Below are 24,908 nucleotides of genomic sequence, written 5' to 3' on the forward strand. Positions count from 1 at the left end.
TTCTCCTCATTCTCTTCCCTCCTCCTTCGGTCCTGAGTTGGAGCTTTGTGTCCCAAAACTACTTCCCACCTCCAGTCTTTCAACTTCCGTTTATTTTTGATGGGTAATGTAGTTCATGGCTGGTATTGGTCAAAAACGCAGCGCGCGGGACTTTGTGCGAGTGTTACGTCTCCTGTCTGACAACAACAACAACAACAACCGGTTCATCCTAAACTCACTCACCAAACAGTGCCGGTAGTATTGCAGTGTTGTATATGATCACCCAGCGGCTCGTTGTTCTTCGGGTTCGTGGTTATGGAAGGACGGTGTGCTGTTGACACGTGGACAGAGTTTGGGTTTTCAGGAGCATCAAGTGCAACGAAAGTGAAGTTTGGTTTCGGGACAGATGTGATCATCTGCACTGCCACCGACGAGGTCTATGTCTTCAATGCTCATGAGAGAAAACTCAAGGCAAGTTACTGCTTTAGTTTACATCGACCAGGCTTCCCAGTTACACTGCAAAGCACTCTTCTGGATTAGATAAGGGCTGCAGCCATAGACTGTATGGCTGCAAATATGAATCATTTTCTGGATTAGTCATTTACTTTTTTTTTTTTTTTGGCTTTTAAAATGTCAGAGAATTGTTAAAAATGTTGAACAATTTATCACAAAATGCAGCCTAAAAATGTTTTGTTTTGTCCTGATCAACAGTCCACAACGAAAATATATTTAGTTTATTATCATAGAGGACTTAAGGAAACACACATTGGAAAAAAAAAATCAAACCAATCCATTGATTATCAAAGCTTTCTTTGTTTAATTTTCTGTTGATCAACCTATCGGTTAATATACTAATCATTGCATGTCTCTCTGGATGAATCAGGTGGTAAAGATAATTGTGTCCAGATTTTCTGTGTTTGACGGTGATGTGTTGCTTTGTTGCAGGCTGTCCTCCAGCTACCTGGTCCTGTGAGTGACCTGGTGGAGAGCCAGGACAAGCAGCTCCTCTATGTGGCATGTCAGAGTGGAGTTTATTGTGTCAACTTACCATCTCTGCTACACAGGTAGGAACTTTAATGAAAGAAGCCCGATTTTATATTTAGATTCACGTCTTCTGGACTCAGACGGAATAGATTTCCATGTGTTGTGTTAAATTTGTCAAATGTCTCTCACTTATTATGACCTTTAACCTCTGCAGGGCTCAAAGCTGCCCAGACGATGCATCCTCCGCTCCAGCTGAGCTGCAGGTCTCCTCTGAGTGTCTTGTTGTTGGAGCGGATGGAGTGTCCTCTCTGCTCCTCATTGGCTCTCTGCTCCTGACGCTCTGCCAGGGAGACACCTCCTGGCTGTTGACTTTGTATAAAACAGAGTCCAGCAGCTATGAGGTGCTCGGTTCATTTAGTCTGCCACTGGTCTCAGCTGCAGGAAATGGTGATGCTGGGTCAAAGACAGGACTGAGAAGGTCTGTGCTTGTTTGTGTCCATTCTGGTGATATAACATCACTGTCTTCCTCCCCTGAATCGTCAGAGGCCACTTTACGTCACAGCCACTTTTGCCTCGACCTCGTTCTCTTCAAACTTCTGTTTGGGGTCGAAGCTGCCCTCGCCAAATCACCAGTTATCCTTTGTGGGCTACCCGACGGTCGCCTGTGCTTCGTCCCTCTGCGCGTCCCAGGATCACGACTCCGAGCTCTGCACAGCCTCGAGCAGCCAGTCGTGTTCGTAGGAGCATCTGCTGTCACTGGTCCAGGACATGCACAGTGTTTGGTGGCAGTGGGTGATCAAGGCAGAGTGGTCCTGATCAAGACAGACAAGCCTGAGAGAGAGGGCAGCATCGCTGGTTTTACCGAGTGGTGTGTCGCGGGGCCTGTAGTGTGTGGCTGTGTGGATAAAACCAGCCTTTACTACAGCACGGGATCAGACCTGCTGGTGTTGGATCTGTCAGAGGGATCATCTGGGAGAGAAGGCAAAGAAAGGGATGAAGACTCATCCAGGAAGACAGCTGCTGCCCTCCAAAGCCCCACCAGTTTAAATGTGTGCAGACTCATTGCCTTGGCTAAACCGACATGCAGCGCTGCAGGTGAGCAGACGAGCAGCGCCGATTTTACAAATGTGAACCAACGAACAAGTTTCCTTCTCGCAGCCCGTTAATACCAACGCTGTATAAAAATAGACTGGCAGCGAGGTGTAATCGTGCAGTTGCAAGAGGTGAGCGTGAGAGTCTGAGTCAGCTGGTGATTGAAAAAAAAATATCTGTAAATTCACATTCTCTTTTGCACAAAGGTGGGATGTGATTTAGTCTGGTGTTACCCGACCCAAATTAACTCTGTGAATACATGACGCTGGCCACGCTGCAAAGGGATTCGTTTCCAGTCGTTGACATTGGGTTAATTTTGTAACTGCTGGAGCAGCTTTACCCAATCAGCATTAACCACCGCATGTGCTGAAACTCTACCACCTCTGTAAATCCACAACCCACAGTTGCTGCTGATTCACCCTTCAATGTGGCTGTTTAAATGTTAATGAGAAAATGAAAGCGACAGGGATTAACTCAGAAATGATAAAGCAGAAAACTAAAGTTTGCTACTCTGCTGGCAGCCTCTTCTAGTTTATTTGAATATAAATCTCTATCAGTGTTTACTAAATTAATTTGTCACTGCTTTTTCTAGCTAGGGTTTTCCTCGATTTCATGCACGTTGTGCTCTGATGTAACTCCACCTTGTATCGCTGTATGTTTGTTTAAATTATGACTTTATCTGTGAAATTTGCTTTTCCATACCAGGTGCAGTTGAGCTGCTGGGACTGTCTGTCAGAGGGCAGCTCCAGAAGATCAGCTTACCCGTGAAGAGAGAAGATGCAGGATTGTTCGAGCCTCCTTCCATACAGGTGGGCCGCAGTGTCAGGGACGTCCTGTCTGCTATCGGGGATGTTTGTGAAAGGTACACCAAACAAACATGACTTCATACAAGGCAACACAGAAATGAAGCACAGCAGTGATTTGTTAAACATCCCGTTTGTCCTTGCTTTCTTTTTAGAGCGTCAGTGCTGAAAACAGCCATTAAATCCAAAAACCAAATTCTGACGCACCTGAATCATGTGCTCAACATCAGTTTCCTGCTAATGGCCAGTACAAATACTGAAGAACATCTTCCAGTGGAGGAGAAGCCAATCAGATGTCATGCCACGGCTAGTTGGAGCAGACTGCTGCAAAAAGACTCTTTGAATCTCTCGTGTGTCCTGGATAATTCAAGCCCTTATGTCCTGGAACGAGGCTGGACTCTGAGCGTCACTGTGTCTCCTCTGTCCTGTCCGTCCACCGCTGGAGGGGAATGCTCCTCCACAAACTTTTCATTTCCTTTCAACAGTCTCCATCCAGGAGAAACGTTAGAAGTGTCACTGCCCGTAGCAGCTGCAGGCGGCACGTCCTTCCCCGTGACTGTGAACTGCTCGCTCATCAACTCACTCTCGAGCTTTCTGGGAGAGGACGAGGCGGGGAGCTCTCCTGGCTCGCAGGGTAGTTGTGTCAGTTTGCCCTTAAACACACTGACAGTGGACTGGTTGCACGCCCTGCAGGTGGAGAGTCCTGCATCCACCCGTAAAGTGTCCTCGTCTCCATCCTGCGGCATGACGACAGATAGCATCCAAGCTTTTTTGAGCTCACGGCAGATGAGGTGCAGTGGAAGAGCGGAGGGAGGAGGAGGGAGTGCTTCAAAGCCTGAGAAGTATTCAGCAAGTGTCCGGGTGTCGTCGGAGTTACTGCGGGAGACTCTGGTGTTGAAAAGCTCTGATTTGGACCCCGAGGGGCCAAAGTTGGGCCCTCAAAACCTCTGCGTTTCTCTGCTTGATTGGCTGTTGTCTGAAGGTCCTGGAGGAGTGAAGAGTCAAGGAGAGCAGGTTGTATTGAACAGCTCTGTGGTCCATGCTCGGGGTCCAAATGGAGCCACAGTCAAACTGACTGCAAAGGAGGTGAACCTTTATCTTCCATAAATATTTACCCCGTACATTTTACCATGATTTGACAAACACAGATGAGTGTTGTACAGCTGCGTTGTCCCTCTGGTCTCCAGATGAACAACGGGGAGGAGGAGTCCCTGCCAACAGTGGAGGTTCAGGTCGAGAGCTCATCTCTAGCAGCGGTGTGTGGACTGCATCATGCTGTGCTGCGTCGCATGCAGGTACAAACGCCGTCAAACTTAACAGCAATCTTTTAGAGAAGCTTCAAAACGGGTGAGTTATGTCTGCTTTTCACATTAATCAAAATCTTCTCATTCAGGTACAGCCGTAAGTTGTTTTTGAAAGGTGCTGTAGTTTTGCAGTACATGTGGAAAATTCTCTTTCCAAAACAAACATGGGACACGCAGCTTTCATTAGTTGGTGTTCTGCTTCATTTAGCGCTGATAAAAACAGTTTGGTGCTGGTTGTGGACTGAAAGAGGAGTTTTCCGCAGCTGGCTGTATGATCTGCAGACAAGTCCAAATTTTATTATCTAGTCTCAGCTGCTTGTTCATGCAGTTTGAGCTTTGAATCACTTTTATGACATGGAACTTGTAATGGAGCTAAACAAATCTATTTCCTTTATTCTGTCATGCTTTGTTTCAAACTCAGCTTTATTTGGTGATTGAAAAGCCATGTTGCAGTTCAGTTTGTTTGACAGTGTGGCATGTTTATGAGGGACTCAAGTGTCACATATAATCATTTAATATTTTTTTTTTAATCATGATTATAACCAGATAGTGTTGCTACTCTGGACTCATCAGCTTCACATTCATGTTTTATGTCCCTGCTTATCGATAAACGCATGAAAGAGTTTTATTTGAATTTCCCTCCGTTTGACTGATCGCTCTGTTCCTCGACACAGACTCTGTTACAGAAAGCTCCGCAGAAAGCTGCTTCCGAGAAGAGGGTCCAGACTTTAGGTTTAACACGGGCACTGCAACGGGCCGAGGTAAGACCTGAATTTTGTTCAGTGGGGCTGCAACTAACAATTATTCTCATTACTTGTTAATCACTTACATTGACGTACAACTTACAGTGTGACATAATTCTGATTATCCCTGGTAGATATATTTTTACTGGGCCCCCATCTTCGCTCCAAACGCCCCAAACACACATGCACGCTCGTGTGCACACATCCTCACACTTAGCGTGTGCTGCTAACTTCTTGTCTATTTGCCGAAGAGCTTCAGGTGAAAAGGTTGAGAAAAACACTTGGGGGAAAAAAAATTGTCAACACAAGTTAACATAAATGACATGGAGCAGTGGACAAACAAGTTGCCATTTCCCAGCATGCCGTTTTCTTTGTCACATTCGAGAATAAAGTAACCAAATTAAATAGGTCTCGGTGATGAGTAGAAATAAAAGCCTATTTATTATTAAGTAAAACATGCAGTTTCAATAAGGACCAATAGACATACATAAAATAGGCTATTGCTTAAAGACCATAAGTGGAATACTCAAGGTGGAAAGGTGGTCTACATACCACAGTCAATGGAAAGATTTATGTTGTTGAATTTCCTTTTAGGCTATTGTAATTTATATATATTTTTAAATCCATTTAACACAAGGCACACAGGAGCACAGCATTTCAGTGTCTGTAACTGTGTTGAGACTAAAGTATCTTATTTGTTACTGAGCTTTCATCTTTTCCCCCTCCTCCTCGGATGTCAACAGATCCAGCAAAGTCAAATCTCAGGGGCTTATGGTGCCGGCACATCCTCAGAGCAGATGAACCGAGTTCTTCTCTGTGTTTACCAAGAACTCAGAGAAAATCCTCTCCTCATAATTTAACAGCTTTACAGCTGCCCTCGGCCTTGTTTGGTGTTCAGTAAGTGGACTTTGCACAGTGTGTCACATTGTAAATGACCGTTTATATGTTACACAAAGAAGAACTTGTGGCATGATGTCGTTGATGTATAAAAGTGAAATTATTCACAATACATTTTTATGAAGATTTACTGTATTTCTATAAACTCTCTCTTTCTTATTTATTCTCATGTGACTTCTTCTTTTCCGTCATTAATCTACATCTGTAAATTTAAAGGTTATCATCATCATCACTGTTTTGTGTTCGTTTAGTTCTTCAGCTCAAATTGATCTTGCAAACCATTCAGCATTCAGTACAAGATGACCAAAGAGCTCAGGTGGACTACAAATATTTGCAATTAGAGTCCATACTGGAGAAGTGTCTTACAGGTGTGTGATTGGTTCACACTCTGCTGATGTGTCAGACGTGTAGCTGTAACAGTGATATAAGCTCAGTGACATCTTGTTCTTCAACATGACAAGTGGATGCATTAACAGACAACTGGTAGCTTGCAGTATGTTTGATTTTGAATGTAGTTTTCTTTCAGGCCAGCAGTGTGATTATCAATTGAAGCAATAGCAAAAACAACAAATTCCAGATGTTTTCATATTTGGAAAGTCATCTAATGAAGTAACCTCCATACGTTCCTTTGTACAGCACGCAATATCCCTTATGAATACACCATATGAATTTCACGTGAAAAATCCTGTGTTCAAATGTGACCACATTGACATGTGATTGTGAACAGGTGAATCATGTATCTTGCGCCTGGGAAACATGTGGTTTTGGAACATTTTCATAGTGTAATATGTGAAGTTTATTTAGATTCCTTATGAGAACTTTTCCACATATTTTTCCGATCCCATCATATGTTGAAACATGTGGCAAACATGTGTCATACATGTGGTCACGTGGAAAACATGGGAACCAGGTGGTTTTTCTGCAAGGGGTGTTTGGATTTTAATAAAAGGCCACTCTACGGAATGGCCACCCAACATTGGGCAATAATGCTGTTTTAAATCCCTGAAATGTACTTTCGAAGTGTCATTCCATTAAATCACCCCTAACCCACCTACCCCTTGAAACACTTCTACATACTTGCTGTAAGGCATGTGCTGCTAATCACAGCACACTACGCCCTGATGTAGGATCATCATCATGTATCACATTCCAGGATAACCATCCAGAACCAAATATAATGCTTCTGCTCAGTGCAACTTTCTAATGAAATGTTAAAGTCAAACTTCCTGTCCACCTGCTTTTGTAACACTACATGAACAGACACATTTTCATCAAGTACCACCAAAGCAGCAGCCAAGACTGATGAGAAACTGATAACACCTCCTGCTATCATCACAGCACCAGCTGCTTTAGTCACAGCAACAACAACACCTGCACACATCAAGGTGTAAGCTGTGACGCTTGCTGGCCTCCACATGTCCAAAGCAGCACCCGGTTCTCTTTGCCTCTACTGCTTGCTTAGCTGCTGCTGTGAACAGTGGACCCATGAAACGTCAATGAATCTCAGCGACAGCAGACGACGGAGAAGAGATGAAGAGACATTTTTTTTCTCCAACAACGGTGGTAGTTGATTTTTATCCAGTATGAGAATTTAACCCTCAAAACCATTTCACAGCCAGAATTGAATTCTATCACTTAAATTTAAACATAACACATGAATCCTTGTATGTGGATGTAAAACTTCCAACGGTCAGAGGAAAAATGTATGATGGGTCCTGTTCACACCTGCCATTAAAATGCATCTGTGGTGATCCGCTCACAAGAGGAGATTTCTAATGGTTACAGTGTTTTTACAGGTGGTAACTTGAAACCCTGTTCTTCAGTTGTACCATACATGAATCGAGCCCCTCTAAAAGGTGACATCACTTTTAATGGTGACTGTACCTGTTGGAATCGATGCGTGACAAGCATCATTACACGTCCGTATTACCACTTCGCAGGCTCCCTGTCACCAACGTGACACCTGTATGGAGTGGTAGAAAGGCAGCAGAGACGCAGATGAGACCAAAAAGGATGTAATGAAAAGACAAAAAGGTGTCATATGTCATTATTGCATGTGTGAAACATTACACCAGGGACTCTACGTGTCTTTATTTCTCTAGTTTCAGACATTAATTAATACTTATTGAAAAAAAAATATTTAACAAGATTCTAATGTTCAGTCACACTAATTTTGGTGTTTTGAGATCAAGAGCTCACTCAAAACATTGTTCACTTCATCAAGACTTGTCTTGACTGTAAATAAAATATCAGTTCCTCCTCATTCGCCTTTCTATACGAGTCTGTGAGATCATCTTTGTACCACAAAGGAGGGAAACAGTGGAATGAAATGTCATTTAGTTGAACTCTAACTAGTTTAAGCACAAATGTCAGAGTGGTGATTCGTGGTGACCATCTGAACAATGAGAAGAGTCAGAGTTAAGTCTCAGGTTTGGACTGACATATGTTTGTATTAATACTCCCACAGGGCTGAGCTGCTCAGGCTGAGTCCGTCTCCCTTCAGCGTGCCTCCCTGGTCTCCACGCAGGTATTTGCCGTTCTTGCAGCGGATAGCGAGGCGACCGTGCTCCAGCAGCTCCAGAGAGAAATCCTCAGGGGCCTCACCGTCTGAGCACACCAGCCCGGCACTGTTTACGTACCAGAACCTGCCATCGACACCTGCAGGGGTCAAGGTAAATACACAAAGTCAGACAGAGTGGTGCTGGTTCTCTGTACACTAAAGGACAAGCAAATGAGAGGAAAGAAAACAGGAAACTAATCTGTTTCCAGAACAGAGTGTGCGTGTCCTGACCTTTGATGTGATAGGCCCCGTTGCTGAATTGCAGGGTGAAAATGTCGTAGACCGATCTGCTGGCATCCAGCGTGTTGGAGTTCTTGTGGTGGCAGATGAATCCATTGTCTCCTCTCAGGATCAGCATGGGTCGGTTGATTAGTTTCAAAGTGAGCTGCTCATCCTCACCTACAACGTTGACAGCAAAAACATTAAAAAAAAAAAATAAGATCACAGGTCAGCACAAGAGAAGTCAGAGTCTGGGTTTGAGGAAATTAGATCTATTAGAGAAGAGGAAAAAAGGAGAAGGAAACCTCAAACTGTGTCCTACCTATGGAGTCACTGACAGCAAGTAACTGTCCGTTCTTCTTGGTGCAGATGTATTTGCCATTGTTAGCTTTTAGTGCCACCTTGTGGCCAAGCCACTCCACTGAAAACATGGTGTTTGCTGACCTGTGGTAGAGACAAGTTGAAAGTTATGTTACTCTACACGGCTCCTGGAAATATTGTGATAAACTGAAGTAAAGCAGGTCAACTATAAGAGACTGAAGTTTTTATGAAATGAGACTTGTCAAAATATGTTTGGGGGGATGTATATCATGCACTCAAACTAGTAAATTATCTGCTGCTGTTTGCTATCTCATGAATGCATGCAACAATCCCTATTATTTTCATTATTTTTTAGGTTTAATCTTCAATCACTTCTGTTATCAGTAGAAATAATACAGTGAATTCCACTGGCTTCCATTTCCAATAACACATTAACTTGTGTCCTTAACAATGATGTATTACTGCTTCTGTTAATATATGCCAGGAGAACATTTATGTTTTTATACTGAGGTGAAAAGGGTTTCTTATCCCAACACAGCATGTTCCTTTCATACAACTATAACAAATGATGCTCGTGTTCATTTTCACTCTGCTGAACTGATACAGCAGACTTCACTCACACGTCTGTGTCCGTAATCTGGACGCCTCCATGAGCCACCAGAGCCCAGTAGTTCCCTTGGCTGGTGCGGAATGTGCACTTCTTGGTTTCCTTGTCAATCTCCATCTGAAATGTCTCCATGTCCGTCTCATCTTCCTGATTGGCTGCAAGGCTCACACCTGGGAGGGGCATAGTAAGCACATGCTGCCATTAATACTTGAGCATGAAAACAATGAGGACTAATTGGAGTTGGAGACACACAAAGATTACAGGGCTGAAACATAAATTTAAGCATCCAAATGCGTGTTCACAAAATAAGTCTTTCAGTGATGAATAGGTGTATTTCTGCACAACATAATGTGATGTACAAAATTGAACTTTAATCCAAAAAACAGCAAAGAAGTTTAGGAAGACAGTGACACAGCAGCTTACTAATTAGGTTATATTGATATATTTAACTTGGCCCAGAAAGATCTGGTAATCAAGTCTGACCCTGAACGGCCAGCCTATCATATAGCTTCCTGATTATAAATACATTTTCACTTACTGCAGTTCTGGATGCATGTCTGGATTGAATATGCAGGAAATTGGAAATAAATATAATGAATGTACCAATGCAGGAAAATAGGAAATCATGTTTGTCACCATTAAGGTGTTATCAACTATACAGACATATAACACTCTCACCATGCAGCTCTGTGTCACCCACACTCAGACTACTTAACACCCAAACTAAAACCACACCTCTGATTGACAATCATTTTATAGAAACCTCTTAGAAACTTAGAAACTGCTAACTCATGCACACATGGGAGTAACACATACTAACGAGACAAACAAACAGTGACACCCATCCTTCTCTGCTTGGCTGGTTTGACTTCCAGGTCCAGAGGTAAACAGGAAGCTTCTCTTCTTTTTCAGGATTTCAAAAACTACTTTTCGTTTGAGGATTTGTTTTCTTGTTTATACATTGTTCAGTTATTTTTGACATGAAGACAGTCCACTGCAATATTTTTCTTCCAGCCTTTAGCATCGTCATTGGGGAAAACAAGTGTTTGCCACACCACCAAAAGACAGATTGCAGAAGGCTAAATCCTAAATTAGATGCATCCTAGAATATCCCCAACGTATTTTCTTAATCTTTTAACAACACTAATCTGCGGGCCTCTTATCTCTGGTCATCCCTCGCCACCTTCTTCCCTTCCCCCATCACTCCCTCCATACACCCTGACCCCCTCGAGACCCACCTCCTTCCATCACTTCACCTCCGGCCCCTCTCTATCTGCCCTCTTCACAGCGGGGCTCTGATATAATCAGCTTTCGAGTGCTACCCATCGAATCCCTCAATCCCCTCAATAAAAGAATAAAGGAAAAACAGGAAAAGACCTGGATTTTATGGTGCACAGTTTGCAGGATGTACAGATAATTACCGATCCCTCTAGTAAAATGTATCTGCATTAACTGGCTATATCGTTTTACATATCTTAATGGACCATAATATAGATATAATGCTTTAATTTAACTGCTAAACAATACACACAAACTCTGGATGGCAAGTGCTTTAAAGTAATACTAACATAAGAATGCTAACATGCTTGCGAGATGTCTTCGTGTATGAACGAATGAATCTTTAACTGAATTTTTTTTTCCAACTAAATGGAACATAGAGAACCAACTTGAGTTGCTTTCAGCAGTGGAGTCCATTCACTGTACATACGTACTCATTAAACGCTTATTGAAAGACTGTGAAAGCCCAAAACATCATAATGTGATTAGTCTCTGGTAAACAGTTATCTGCTGAGCCGCTAATCTCAGGTACAGTGTTTATGTAGGGAGAGTTTTGTACTGAACTGAAGTAACGACTTTAACCAGCAACAGACAAAAACAATACAAACGAGGCAGTCAGTGAAATCTGTCAACTGAACTGAATAAAACAATTTAAATCGACAAAGTGATATGTCATTTCCACCTATAACTTTCAACTTGAAGTATATATAATGACAACTCAAAGTGATTTGATTCGTCTATTGATTCCAACTGCGTTAGCATGCTTACATTTGCTAATTATCTCCAAACACAGTGTGCCTTTAAGGCTAGAGGTAACTGATGGTTTAAAACCAACGTATTGCTGAAAATAAACATTTAACATGAACAGGACAAATTGGTGAATCTACTGACAATCCATCTACTAGTTGTTGAGATATTTCACTCTGGATTAAAGCAGCAGACTGATTGTCGAGCTAACAATTCATACAGCAACCTTGAAAAAAAGCAGCCGAGGCTTTCTCCTACATTTTAATGATAACCCATTTTTCGGGTATCATGGGTGATAAAGTTTATAGATACACTGCATCAGGTGCATCAAATCACATCTGCATAATCCAATACCATGCTCGTACCAGTCTGATGGGCCTGGTGAAAAATGATTTATTAATAGAAAAAATATGTCAATCAAAATTTTGATATCACTTGTCCCAGCTTATAGTTCCAGTTTACAGTTGGTGGTTTGTGACCGTGTAAATAGGATCTGTTTTAAGATTCTTTTGGGCCATTTTGCTTCAATTTGAAATCCGACTGTAGAAATGAATTGAAGGAAGGAGTTGACAAAGATGTCATGGTTCCTGAGCTACTGGGATGCTTTAATCACATCTTATTCACACCCGATAAACTAGGTATCATGAGGTCTTACAACTGGTTAAATTATCATTAATCTTAAGTGCATTTGAAGCATAAATTTAAGCCCCTCTACTCTGCAGCTATGCCTGGGGGCCTATCACTCCCATTCCCTCTCATCCCAACTCAATGTCATGCTTTGTCTACCTATTCCATGTGTCCATTTCACACTAATTCAACCCAGAAATGATCCTGAGACAGGGCTCAGCTGGGACCTCACAGCCCCTATCTGATAGATGAGAGAAGAGGAGACAGAGGAAGGAGAGAAGGATGGAGGAAGAGAAAGGAAATGGAGAAGAGGGGGGCCGAGAGATTGGATACACTGAAATCCAAGCCAGCAATCTGGGGATATCAATAGCTGTGTTGATGACCATCTTTGACACACCCGTTGGTCAAGCCTAAGAAATTAGATGTTGCCATCACATCCATGATCGCTGATAAGTTATAAGCACAGTACATGTATCAGTATATTCTCTGGTGCATCCGGACGACACACACAGTAGCTTCAGTAGTGTCTCATCTTAGATCGGACCCCAGATCCAGCTCCACTTCCTGGTGTTGTTCTACCTACAGCCTGCAAGTGGAGCAGGCCTAACTAATCCATCAACGATAGATGCGGCTCTGACATCAATTATTAATGGTAAGCTGATGCCACTATCCCTGTGTGTCATATTTTCGTCCTTCTCCGGATCCAACTGTATTTACTGCTTTTCTTTAAAATCTCACTTCATTTTTTCCCCACTTCTCTGTTCGTGCAGCTGTGTGTGCATGGATGCAATATGTGTGTTTGGTATGTACATGTGTGCTCATGTTTTCATGCGTGTTAATGGAAAGTGTTTGTCTTTGGACTATCATCTCTTTTTCACATTCGGGGCAGAGTGGACCACTTAGACCTGAGGATTGCAGTAAGGTGATGAGCGACATGATAACAGATCTACATGACATGACACACACACACACACACACACACACACACACACACACACACACACACACACACACACACACACACACACACACACACACACACACACACACACACACACACACACACACACACACACACACACACACACACACACACACAAAAACAACTTAGGACAGACAGAAAATAATGCACTTCATTCCTGTCTACAAAAACTCCTTTACACTTTTTACTGACTTATAACAGCCGACTTTCTTGTATTACTGACCTTAATATTTACTGCATTTCACTTTAAAACAGACTGCTTTAAATGGTGCCTAAACAAAGGTAGTAATTTATGAGTAAAGAGTCATTAGGGAGGATGAGGAGCCCATCTGTTTCCTCACACTTCCATTGTCCCAAAGTCCTTTGGGAGTCATCCCATTGTTGTATCGTCCCTTCTCTGCTTTCCGGTCTCTCCTTTAATCCTTATATTGAACCCAGAGGGAACATGGTGTTGCAATTTGGGAGAACTTCCACTGAAAGAGTTTCCATTTTGTACTTTAACTTCACAATTCAACCTTTTTCCAGAATGTATATTCTTTTAGTCTAAAATTATAATCCGTTCTTCCACATTTCATTTATTTGGCGTTATGGAGTCATTACAGTGCGAGCAACCTACTCAAAAAAGTTGGGCAACCAGGAAAAGCCAGATAACATCTTGCATTGTCATTTAACAAGAAACACTAGTGATGACTCAACTGTTGTTAGTTTTTTTTTGTACCAAATCAGATCTGTTTTTTGTTTGGTACCAACATACTTTGGTTTCTTGAACAGTTCTACATGCAAGGTAAAAATATGAATGTGAATCATTCAAATTCTCCGAGCTAGAATCCAAATGCTATTACTCTACCTTGATGTGAACTTTCACCGTCACATATAATGCTAAACACTCTCTCTTTGACTGTTTCCTTGATTTTCAGGGGAACATCCGCGCCGACTGAGGTGGAGGTTAACAGGTTACATCGGCAGGTTGGAGTTGGACCCGGTGGGGCAGAAGTTTTGGCCGCAAGTAAAAGGGAGCTTGGGTTTCTGAAAGTAGACTCCCCCTTGCCTTCCAGGAACAGGGGCCAACTTCATCAATAATTCAACACACCTCACCACTCGCCGCAGAAGGATACGGTTGTGAGTGGGCGAGTGTCTCGGAGAATGCTTTTGTCTGTGCAGAACAAGTGTAGGAAGAGAAAGGGAGAAAGTGCGCTGCAAGTATTCCTCTGTGTGTGAGAGTAAATGCACATGGATGCATACAAAATGGTCTATATACACTATATGTGTGTTTCAGGCTAAACCTTATTTCTCCTTCCCATCAACCAATCAGTTAACAGTGCTCCCAGTAGTTTGGTTCCTGCCTGCAGGCCCCACTGCTAACCAGGAACAATGAGCGAGGAGGGATTCAGTTACAGCACCCAGGCTTTAAGTAACACGACCCTGCAGACAAGAATCTGCCGCCTGTGGATGGCTGTCATGGCCAAGTATGCTGACAAGCACTGTTTGTGAATGCTAATCTACCCCAAATCCAGTTTCAAATCAGACCAGCAAACCCTTTCGGACATAAGTAATTGAAACTCGTTGCAAGTCCTTCAAGTGCACCGATGGTCGGACGTAACATGACTCTTACAATTACAATTTTTCTAGTTTTTACACTGATCAAAGAAATTCAACCTTGTTTTTGAGAGAAAATGACTTTGAAGTCGATGAGGAGCAGGTGTAATCCATCAGTACAGTAGTGTGATGTTGTGCTTTAGTGCTGATCAAATAACCCCCTTCAACAGCCCTATCACAAGACTGAAGAGTAAATACATAGTACAGTATCAACAAAGCATTACTGTACAGCATATTGGTTACAAGCAGCTGTTGCAGAAAGCCCAAAGGGCAAAAGTGTAGAGTGTTAACACCATTACCCAACAAAGCCAGGAGGTACATGTGAGAGGAAATGAAAGGGAATTTTTTTAAAAGATCACAATTTATCATAGATTATTTGTTCAAAGAAAATAATTCCCTTTTCTGAACCTTTGTTCTTTTATATTGCTGACACAACCCTCTCTGTCAACATAGATTTTTAGAACATTAAAAGTAGTCCATGAGAGACTGTTAGTAAATTGTTGTTGAGAAATCTATTCCTGCAGTTTTTTCGAACATTGGTGCACAATAAATCTGTTATCTGAATAATGTCACTCACTAGTGTAAGAGTTAATAAGGACAGTGGACTGACCTAAATCAATTACAGCCCCACAACAAATGACATATTCGTCTCAGGTCTCCCAGATGAGGCTGATAGTCTCCCATATCCGCCTCATCTATCTCGTTTTCCTGGAAAGATTCAACCATCCACTTCGATGTCGATGCATGTTGATGTACGGACTACATTACCCATAATTACCATGCATCTCTTATCAGCTGTCAATTTCTGCTTCATTATGTATGTGTGTGGGTCAGTGCGTGTCAGCAAAAGCTCATGGGACCACCCTCAATCCTCACTGGCACCTAAGGTCATCATTTGTCCATTTAATCAGACGTTTGGGATTCTGTGTAAGACTTTAGGGAAACTAGCAAGCTGTCAGAGGAGCAGCTTCTGCACGAATGCAAGGATTCGGGACAAAACCTGGTTTGCGGTTACACAATGTCCCTGTGTTGTGTTTTCCTACCTTGTCTTATGGAGACATATCGCCCGTTGGCTGCTATCAGAACCACCTGTGGGTGGCTCTCCTCCAGGTCAAATAGTTCATCTTTGCCTGGTTTGGAGCACCGTCCAGATCTCAGGGTCCCCGTAGGCCCCATGGGAGACAAATACTTCCCCTCACAGTCTTTGAAGGCCAGCTTCCCACACTTCAGCTCCAACATGTACGCCGTGGCCCTTGAGCTCTGCATCAAGAGCTTTCCATCGTTGCTGAGGAAGCGGCTGTCGCAGGTCTTTAGGCAGTACTTCCCATCCAGGTAGACGAGGGTCAGGAGTGCTGCCACACCCCAGGGAATGTTCAGATCCACAGCGATTTCCCCGTCCTCCATGGAGAGTTGGGCATAACGCTTACGGGCCACAGACAGCAGGTTGGCCTGCGGATGCAGAGCCAGGTGCACCGCCCACAGCTCGCCATCTGTGATTACCTGGGCGAAGCAGGACAGATAGTCGCGAGAGCCACCGAAGAAGCGGAGGTACTGCTCAGACTGCAGGGCCCAGCGACCGTCTGACTGAGCCACGATGAGGAAGCGGCAGTCTGAATTGTGGCCGTCTGCCTCACAGGTGACTTTGCCATCCTTGTCAGAGGCCAGGTAGCGTCCCAGGTGGCTGCGCAAAAAGACCACTTGGGTGTCTTGGGAGTCCTGCTCGAGAGTCCATATCTGCTTCTTCTTTAGGCTGGGAGCTGATGCATTCACCTGAGAAACAAGACAAGCATCACTCTCAGATCTTGACAGCCAGTTTCATGCCTGCATCCTCTGCTTGTGCAGATCCGTGGGCAGAGCACAATCACCACAACAACAGTCAGGAAAATAGTACTTTACGGTTTGTCTTTCAAATTGGCCATATTTTTTATACCTTGAAGCCAAAGGCCTCTGCAGTGAGGTAGCGACCCTCATGATTAATTAGGCCAAACTGCAACTTCAAGGGACGGTTTCCATTCGCGGGCATCTTCACCTGTGGATTAGGAAGGGTAGGAGACGGAAGTAGAACAACAGGTGAGACAGGTTAGGGATAGGGTAAAGAGAAATGTTGAGGTAAAAAGAGATGACATGGGATGCAGAAGTGAGGGGTATGTCTAAAAGAAGGGGAATAGTGTTTTTTTTTTTTAAAGATGTAAGGAATCAGGAAAGAGGTGATGTCATGGGGAACGGTGAAATGCAAATGTTGTAAAGGCAGGAAATCAATTCATTAAGGTACAGTATATAAAGCACTCCCAAGACCACAAATTCCTTCCCCCGCCCATGGCTTCATTATACATTTTTCCAGCCACAGCCTCCTAATTTACTTACTGCGGTTTTGTGGTTTCCCCTCTGCAGTTCCTGCGGCTCTAATTCCAGCTCCCAGATTTAAGAGGCTTCTTTCACCAAGCGTCCTCTAGTAATTCTTTCTCCTTTTCTTCTACTCTTGCCAGCTCTCACTTTCTGTTGATCAGGTCTCCCAGCTCGCCTCCACCCCTGCTAATATTCTCCCTAATCAGGTTAGGGGCAGCAAAGACTTGAGTCAACCTTGATCTCTCTTCAGTCCGGTGTCAACCCTTCTTTCTCTGTAGACTAATTTGACTCTGGACTGCTTATCTCTGCTTCTGCAGCCAAACCTCTCTCCCTCTCTCACTCTCCCGTTGAATAGTGCTCTCTTGTCCAGCTTCACTCCTGTTCTTGCATGACTTGTTATTCACCCTGAAGGCTCAATCACTTGGTTCCCCCTGACAGGACTTCTCTGGGGTTTTGTGTTTGCACCCCCCACTTGCCAACTATCTTTGGATCAGTCACATCAAATACCGTCTTCTTCACCTTCCCCGAGTCCAGGTTCCTCGTTTGTCAGGCACAAGTTTGATCAGTGAAGGAGAACATCCTTAGCCGTCCTACAAATTTTATGGTCGTGCATTGACGGACTCCTTCACTCTTTCCCTAAACATAAGCCGTCCATCACAGCCCAACTCGGCAACAAAAGGTGCTCGCCTCTGTAATCTTAAGCCTCTCTCTGTCGCTCTTTCCTCCCATCCTCTCCTTCTTCTCTCACTGCCTTTCTCTAACCTGCCATGTGTGTAATCCTGCCTTTCTCTGCCTTTGCGCCTGATTCTGAGCTCCGCACTTCACCTCTTTCTGCAACACATAAAGACAAGTAAGAAGAAACAATGCGCAAATATACACACACACACACACACACAGACAGACACACAACGGCAGGTAACCAGAGCACTCCCCGTGCCTTTGGTGTAGTTGCTTGAGTGCGGCTCCCCTTACCTGCCTATGGTGGGGGTTCAGTTACACACCTTCTCTGATTGCAAGCTCTCTGGGTCAGTCCTAATGGGAAGTGTGTCTGAGAGGCGCAGGCAAGCAGTCTACATCTGAATTTAGGACAGGAGATGGCGGGTCTTATAAAGGCAACAATAACAAGCTAATCAACATATGGGGTTTTGAGTGAACGTGTGTGTGTGTGCAGCAAGGGCCACCTGCATGTATGTGTGTGTATGTGTGTGTGTATGTGTGTGTGTGTGTATGTGTGTGTGTGTGTGTGTGTGTGTGTGTGTGTGTGTGTGTGTGTGTGTGTGTGTGTGTGTGTGTGTGTGTGTGTGTGTGTGTGTGTGTGTGTGTGTGTGTGTGTGTTTGTGTAATCAAGCTTGCCAATCAGCCTATTATAAGTCTTCTTTACGGAGTAAACAGACGTGTCTGTTCCTGAATCCATCTAATCCTCAAACCAATCATCCCAACCTGGCTAATCTACTGGCACTACCCCTCCCCACTCTTCTGACACACACACACACACACACACACACACACACACACACACACACACACACACACACACACACACACACACACACACACACACACACACACACACACACACACACACACACACACACACTCCCCCCTCTGCTTGTCAATAGCTATAAACATACTCACAGACTCGCTGACCCACAGCAACATATATGTCATCATCACACACACAAGCACACACACACAAAGGTCAGAGGAGGGTCTCAGGGTTCACAGTAAACACCACCCACGCAAAGATTTACTCCTCTCGACCCAGACTTGAACCGCAGGGCTTTACGCAAAATGTAATGAACAATGCATGTCGCACACAAATTCACACTCTCACAAACAGACACCGAATGCATGCGTGGTGTCATTGTTCCCTTAGCTCCATGTTGTAGTGGCAACAAGGTGCAAAACACAAAACAGGAAACATTTTAGAAAACAATGGAACACTTTAACAAAAGAACAACAATATTTTAGAAAATGTTATCTTTTCTAAAATATTGTGTTCATCTCAATCTTGTAAAACATTATTTTAATTCATATTTTGCAGTTATTTTTGTCATTTTTGTTTTTTAGTACTGCAAACATTTATTTTTATTTAATTGGTTGCTGCATACATGCAAAAACATTTATGTTACTTGTTTAATTAATTTAAACAATTCATAACTGATGTTTTCATGCCAAAATGCAAGGTCTGAAGGCAGCCCTGCCAGTAACAATAAACACCACTACGGTGACTAATGAGTACAGCCTAAACACATTAACGTGGAAATTTTAGTTGATATGATGAAAATCTTAGAAATGGGAACTTTAAGTGGATGCTATTAAATGTATGTCATATATTTTCTTTAAATAATGGCCAAATTATAATCAAAAAAGTTAGTAAAAAGTTTACCAGTAAGTGATAAACTGTGTTCACATCGGTGTTAGAGATGTAAAATGTTGTAAACATATAAAAAAAAGCCTTTAGTTAAATGCCACAGTGTAACTATTTTGTACAGATATATTGCAATTATATTCGACTACATCCAACAACAATGTCATAACAAAAAAACCTGACATACAGAACGTCTTGTCATACTTCATCATCACGTACTCTCCAAAGCTCTGCTGCTCAACCTACAGAGGGCATCCCTGCTCTGCACACAGGACGCCCAGCACAAGTCCTTACAGTGTGATGTGAATTTAGCAGTCATTTAATATCAGACAGTTTTAAGTTTTCATCCAACTTAAACAATTCAATTGACCATTCAAACTAAGACGTTTAAAAGGGAAATTCCAAAAGCAACCGCAGAGCAAATACGTTTGCATTTTGACTCCTCCTTTATCTACACAAAAGCAATCGAAAACTCATCTTCTTATACACACACACCTAATGATGTGGATGAAATCACGTTCACTCTGCTGCTCTTTTCACCTGACCTCCTGTAGGTAAGAGGAGCTGCAGCAAGTGTGTGTGTGTGTGTGTGTGTGTGTGTGTGTGTGTGTGTGTGTGTGTGTGTGTGTGTGTGTGTGTGTGTGTGTGTGTGTGTGTGTGTGTGTGTGCATATAGCATGTAATTCTTTCTGGAGACTCAGCACTCCTTATGTTTAAAATAACAGTAATAAACTTGAAATCACATTTGCATCCTTGTAATCTTCATCATGGCCCTCCTCCCTGTCTTCGTCTGTCCTAAATTCAACCATAAATACACAGAGATACATCCTTGAAAACACCGTAGAGAATCTAAGAAGAAAGTAGACAGGCGGGGGAGACAGACACACTGTTCACAAATCAAAAAAAGTCATATACTGTTATTGTTATCAGTGCTATTATTTTCATTACTATTACTATTATCACTATTACTGTACTTCCTCCTCATATGTATCCCATCCCACGCATCATTAGCTCCCTCTCTGTGGCCCCTGGGGGCTGCGTCATCGTCTGCTGATGTGCCGCCGCTCCTGCTGCTGTCGGCACGGTGACGCCTGTCGATAGCCAGCCAGATGTTTTTTTTTTTTTTTTTTGCTCTCCCCCCCCCCCCACAGCCCTTTATTCTGGGACAGCGGCTGTGCCAGGTTCACCGTGGCAACCGTGGGATGGTGCTTTAGAAGCCATTACAGCGATCCTCTGATGACACTCAAATAGCTATCATTACACCTCCTCCAAGGAGACACAGGGAGGGGAGGGAGGGAGGTGAGAAAGGGAAGGGAGAGATGAGGCAGGGAAGGAAGAAGGAGGGTTGGATGGGAAGGAAGAATGAAGACCAAGGAGAAAGAGGTGAAAGAGAGGAAAGGAAGGGACAGAGCTAAAAGGTGAACGGTGGGATATGGGTTAAGGGTGCTGGGAGACGGAGGGAGAATCGGCAAATTACACAGGCAGACGTGGATGGGGAGAGTTAAAGATATACAAGGTGGATGGAAAAACAGAGGAGAGGGAAAGGAGTGATGGAGGGAGAGAACGGGGAGTTCAAAATGACCGTTTCTGAGTTAACAGCCTCCAGCCTTTTTCTACCCTATTAAGTTCTATTCTGCCATTACTTGAGACCGCAGGGTGCTGCCTCGTACCCCACAGTGCCCCCCCCCTACTCTTACAGACACCCCCCCTAACACACACACACACACACACACACACACACACACACACACACACACACACACACACACACACACACACACACACACACACACACACACACACACGGTCCACAATCTTCCTCAGTTTTCATCCTCATGTCCTATTTTTTCGTTCTGAAAGACTTCCTTTCCCCCTCCTCTCTCTCTTCTCAGTTCAATTGCAGAGGTTGTGAACTGAATGAAAGAGAGATCAGCCGGCTCAATCTTTGAGTCCACTGGTTGTCCTTGTTGCTTCTTGCAAAAAGCTCACCCAAACAAGCTGCAATGGGGATGTTTCGATGCTGTTGTGCTTTGTTCTCTTCGTGGCCTGTTTCCTCTTCTGCTCTCAGAGACATTGTGAATCTGTTTCAGTGAAAATCAGCTCTACCGGGTTGAAGTTTGGCAGTTAACATTCAGAATTTGTATTACAGGGTAATAACCCTGTGAAACCCAAACTTTGTCATGTCCTTTTTTTTTTTTGCGCTTTCAGATTGATTTGTGATAAGTGAAGCTTAAAAGCAACTGTCGGGGCAGAAAAGTGAAAAAGGTCAAACATTTGATAAATCCGAAGGAGCACACATGACTCCACTCAAATGACTCTTACTTTTTTACTGATTTCTTCTTCTTTCGTTGATTTCTTCTTTCATTGATTTCATTTCAAATGGGATCATGTCCTTCTCCGTTTTATAGATATTCCAAAAAAAAAAAATGTTAGCTAATTCAGAATGATAAAAACCTGTCTTGCAGTCACATATTTATCATAAATGGAGGTGAGAATGAATAACTGAGAAATCACAGAGCTTTAGTGACCAACTGTAATTGTTATCAGACTATGATGTCAAAGTGAAAAAAGGAGGACATCTTTCAGTGCAAGTGAACTATAAACGCACTCCAACACTGTCCCATCTTTGTCCCATATGTGAAAGCTGCAGGAGGTTTTTATTTGTGAAACCTGCACTCGTGTTCATCAGAGTCATCACCTCGTCATCACATTTTCATCCCTTTAACTGACTGACCCTGCTGTTCTTCCCTCTCCTTTGTACTTTGTAAAAAATGTCCCTTTGGGGATTAATAAAGTAACTATCTATCTATCTACTCACACTTCTTGAAAGAGCAGAATAAAATAAAATCTCTCAGGTATCTGTGGTCAGTAGTGACCCACGACCCCTCTTGCTCTTACAAATAAATGTATTACACTGCATTTCACATTAGAGGACATCTTTAGGAACCAGACCCCAAAACAATGTTGACGTTTTGTGATGTTACTTTCTGTTATGTTGTCCATGAAAAGCAAAGCCCGTTCACATTTAGTGCTACCAGGCTGGCAAGTGTCTGAAATGAACTATACAACGATCCTGTAAGCACGTGTAAAAAGAAAAACGTTTTAATGACTTGCACGGTTAGAAAGCTACATCCTCATGCACACCTTGACTTGGCACACTCGCAATTTTAGTTCCAAAAGCTTCCACTGAGGGGCGGTATCCGCCTTCTACTTCGGCTCCTTTATGGGAACCCTGCCTATATATTTTTTGGAGGTTACAAAAAAAAAAAAAACCAAAGAGAAGATTGATGCTTGGTTAGTCAGTGTTGGTGCCTGTGTGACTGCATAACGTAGGAGGGAAGGACTGTAGTGCTGTTTAAAATGGCTGCTTTTAATGTTAGGGGGGGACTTTGGAGAAACTGAAAGGCGTCAACAACACGTGAAGCGTTATCAACTGTAAAACATCAGTGCAATTAAAATGAGAGGGGTGGAGGGGTGTTTCCCCTGTTTCAATTATTTCCAGTCGCCGTACCTGAATCTCTTTCTCTGCAGTACAATGCAGGTACATGGTATAACAGGAGCAGGTCTGACCCTCAATTTTAGAGCCTGAATGTGTGAATGTGGGTTTTACCTCACTGCTAAGCATGCACTTCTCATGTGCTTTTAATCTCATCGGTTTTCTTGCATGCTGATTTGATTACGATCGGGGCAACACGCGCGCTTCGAAAGCTGCAGCGCTGCTCTGGTCGCCCCATGTGCTCCAGTGTAGTATAGTATATTACCCTCGCTTTTCTTTAAATGTGTCTGAAACGAGGCTTTGAAACGGTCCGGATTAACTGATGTATCGCGTTTCTAAAAACAAACCGCCTCTGAATCATTCATTAATTCACATTTGGCTATTACAGTGCGGGTTTGTGTTTTATGGGCAGAGCGGCTCCTTCCTGTGTGGTAGGAAAGAGTTAATAACGATGGGCTAAACGTGATGAGTGAGGGGACTCTGTGAAAAACAGCGAGCCAATCCACGGCAAGATTAACACCTTGTGCGGCCCTGATTGGCCTGAAGCACGACCGTTGTCGTCGAGAACTCAGCCCCCACGTGGGGCCACAGGCCCTCATTTGAGCTCTCATTGGCTGAGGCCGCACAGTCAAGACCCGCCCATGGAGTGTCGCTGCGTCATTGGCCAATCTACCGCAATCAACCCCCCCCCCCTCACCCACCGCCCCTCCCTGCCTTGTTTTTCCATCCGGGAGGAAAGGAAATATCCCTCTCGCGAGCTCCTTGGGCTCGCGCGGCAGCCGCGCCGCCGCCGCCGCCCCTGCCGCTGTCGCTTCACATCTATCAGGAGGCGCGCGTAGTCAGATCAGACACTTTGCACTGATCCTCTTAGCGGCCCGAAATTATGAAAAAAACACGATTACCTGATATGATATTTGACTCAGTGTGGACGCCTCTGGGCGAGGAGTTTTTCCCGTTATTCCGCTACATCGCCAATTTCCCCGAGACGTTGCTCTGTCTGTCTCCCTGCTCCCTCATTTTCTCCTCATAGCAGCCAGCCGATTTGCACGCGCGCGCACACACACACACACACACACACACACACACACACACACACACACACACACACACACACACACACACACACACACACACACACACACACACACACACACACACACACACACACACACACACTTGTCCATATTCATATGTGCAGCTTTGCAGTGATAGGACCATTAACCTTTAATTAATTAATTATATCAGGCTGCTAAAGATTAACAGGCAACAGGGCTTTGTTGTGTAAGTATCCATCCATCCATCCATCCATCCATCCATCCATCCATCCATCCATCCATCCATCCATCCATCCATCCATCCATCCATCCATCTATCCATCTATCTATCTATCTATCTATCTATCTATCTATCTATCTATCTATCTATCTATCTATCTATCTATCTATCTATCTATCTATCTATCTATCTATCTATCTATCTGGTTGAAGCTTTTCAAGTCAGTTAACTGTCATCTAGGTTCTTTTAACTTTGCTGCCTTACATTTATAGCCTATTAGTCTTCACATAAATGCTTGAATGTGTTATAAAAGACGTAATAATATGTGAACTGCTGAAACCATTAAATATGCTGTTGCAGTACAAAACAAAAACAATGCAACCAAAGCTAAGGCTCTCTGATACAAAGGTTTTGTTTTAGTTATGCATTATTCTATGGGGTGAGATGAACACATGTGACAAACAAGTTTCTGGTGTTACGGCTAATACGAGCTGATCTCAGTCTCAGATAAAAGATGTTGACACCACAGACTGTGAAAACTAACTGCTGCATGTACTAAAAGACAAAAATGTGCTTAGTTTAGTTGTCTTCCACCTGCCGCATTACCTTTCAAATCCACTCAGTATGGCTGTGCTTTTGCACAAAGATTAATTCGTTTTTTATTTCTGCTAAATAGATTAAT

The 24,908-nt window shown here is 43.3% G+C and overlaps 2 protein-coding genes across 3 annotated transcripts; one reads left to right on the plus strand and one right to left on the minus strand.

The window, feature by feature from the left end:
- Window positions 1-250: 250 nt before the first annotated feature.
- Window positions 251-5,942, plus strand: faap100 (FA core complex associated protein 100). The gene is made up of 8 exons (XM_069691374.1): window positions 251-450; window positions 925-1,043; window positions 1,178-2,058; window positions 2,761-2,917; window positions 3,014-3,944; window positions 4,046-4,153; window positions 4,837-4,923; window positions 5,649-5,942. The coding sequence occupies exons 1-8, from the start codon at window positions 295-297 to the stop codon at window positions 5,763-5,765; spliced, it is 2,556 nt and encodes an 851-aa protein (XP_069547475.1). The 5' UTR covers window positions 251-294; the 3' UTR covers window positions 5,766-5,942.
- A 1,853-nt stretch (window positions 5,943-7,795) lies between these two features.
- fscn2b (fascin actin-bundling protein 2b, retinal) lies at window positions 7,796-23,965 on the minus strand. Of its 2 annotated transcripts, none has more exons than XM_069691376.1 (8): window positions 23,854-23,965; window positions 17,104-17,283; window positions 16,670-16,768; window positions 15,783-16,509; window positions 9,523-9,679; window positions 8,904-9,025; window positions 8,594-8,761; window positions 7,796-8,460 (listed from the first exon to the last, which is right to left on the minus strand). In XM_069691376.1, exons 3-8 carry the CDS (start codon window positions 16,760-16,762, stop codon window positions 8,255-8,257), a joined length of 1,473 nt encoding a protein of 490 aa, XP_069547477.1. In that variant the 5' UTR covers window positions 16,763-16,768; window positions 17,104-17,283; window positions 23,854-23,965; the 3' UTR covers window positions 7,796-8,254. The 2 variants fall into 2 exon arrangements, with proteins under 2 accessions (XP_069547477.1, XP_069547476.1); XM_069691375.1 differs by having other exon boundaries at window positions 17,104-17,916.
- Between the last annotated feature and the right edge of the window lie 943 nt (window positions 23,966-24,908).

The sequence above is a fragment of the Brachyistius frenatus genome, unplaced genomic scaffold, assembly GCF_029030835.1.
Source record: "Brachyistius frenatus isolate BFR_SWC_R1_liver_20210118 unplaced genomic scaffold, ASM2903083v1 Contig_11, whole genome shotgun sequence".
Taxonomy (NCBI): domain Eukaryota; kingdom Metazoa; phylum Chordata; class Actinopteri; family Embiotocidae; genus Brachyistius; species Brachyistius frenatus.

Coding starts and splice junctions, on each gene's coding strand:
- fscn2b (XM_069691376.1), bottom strand. CDS start 16,762: ATGCCCGCGAATGGAAACCGTCCCTTGAAGTTGCAGTTTGGCCTAATT. Junction 9,680..15,782: donor ATATGTCTCCATAAGACAAG/GTAGGAAAACAC, acceptor TGCCCCTCCCAG/GTGTGAGCCTTGCAGCCAAT. Junction 8,762..8,903: donor TGCTGTCAGTGACTCCATAG/GTAGGACACAGT, acceptor TCAACGTTGTAG/GTGAGGATGAGCAGCTCACT.
- faap100 (XM_069691374.1), top strand. CDS start 295: ATGGAAGGACGGTGTGCTGTTGACACGTGGACAGAGTTTGGGTTTTCA. Junction 1,044..1,177: donor TTACCATCTCTGCTACACAG/GTAGGAACTTTA, acceptor TAACCTCTGCAG/GGCTCAAAGCTGCCCAGACG. Junction 3,945..4,045: donor TCAAACTGACTGCAAAGGAG/GTGAACCTTTAT, acceptor TCTGGTCTCCAG/ATGAACAACGGGGAGGAGGA.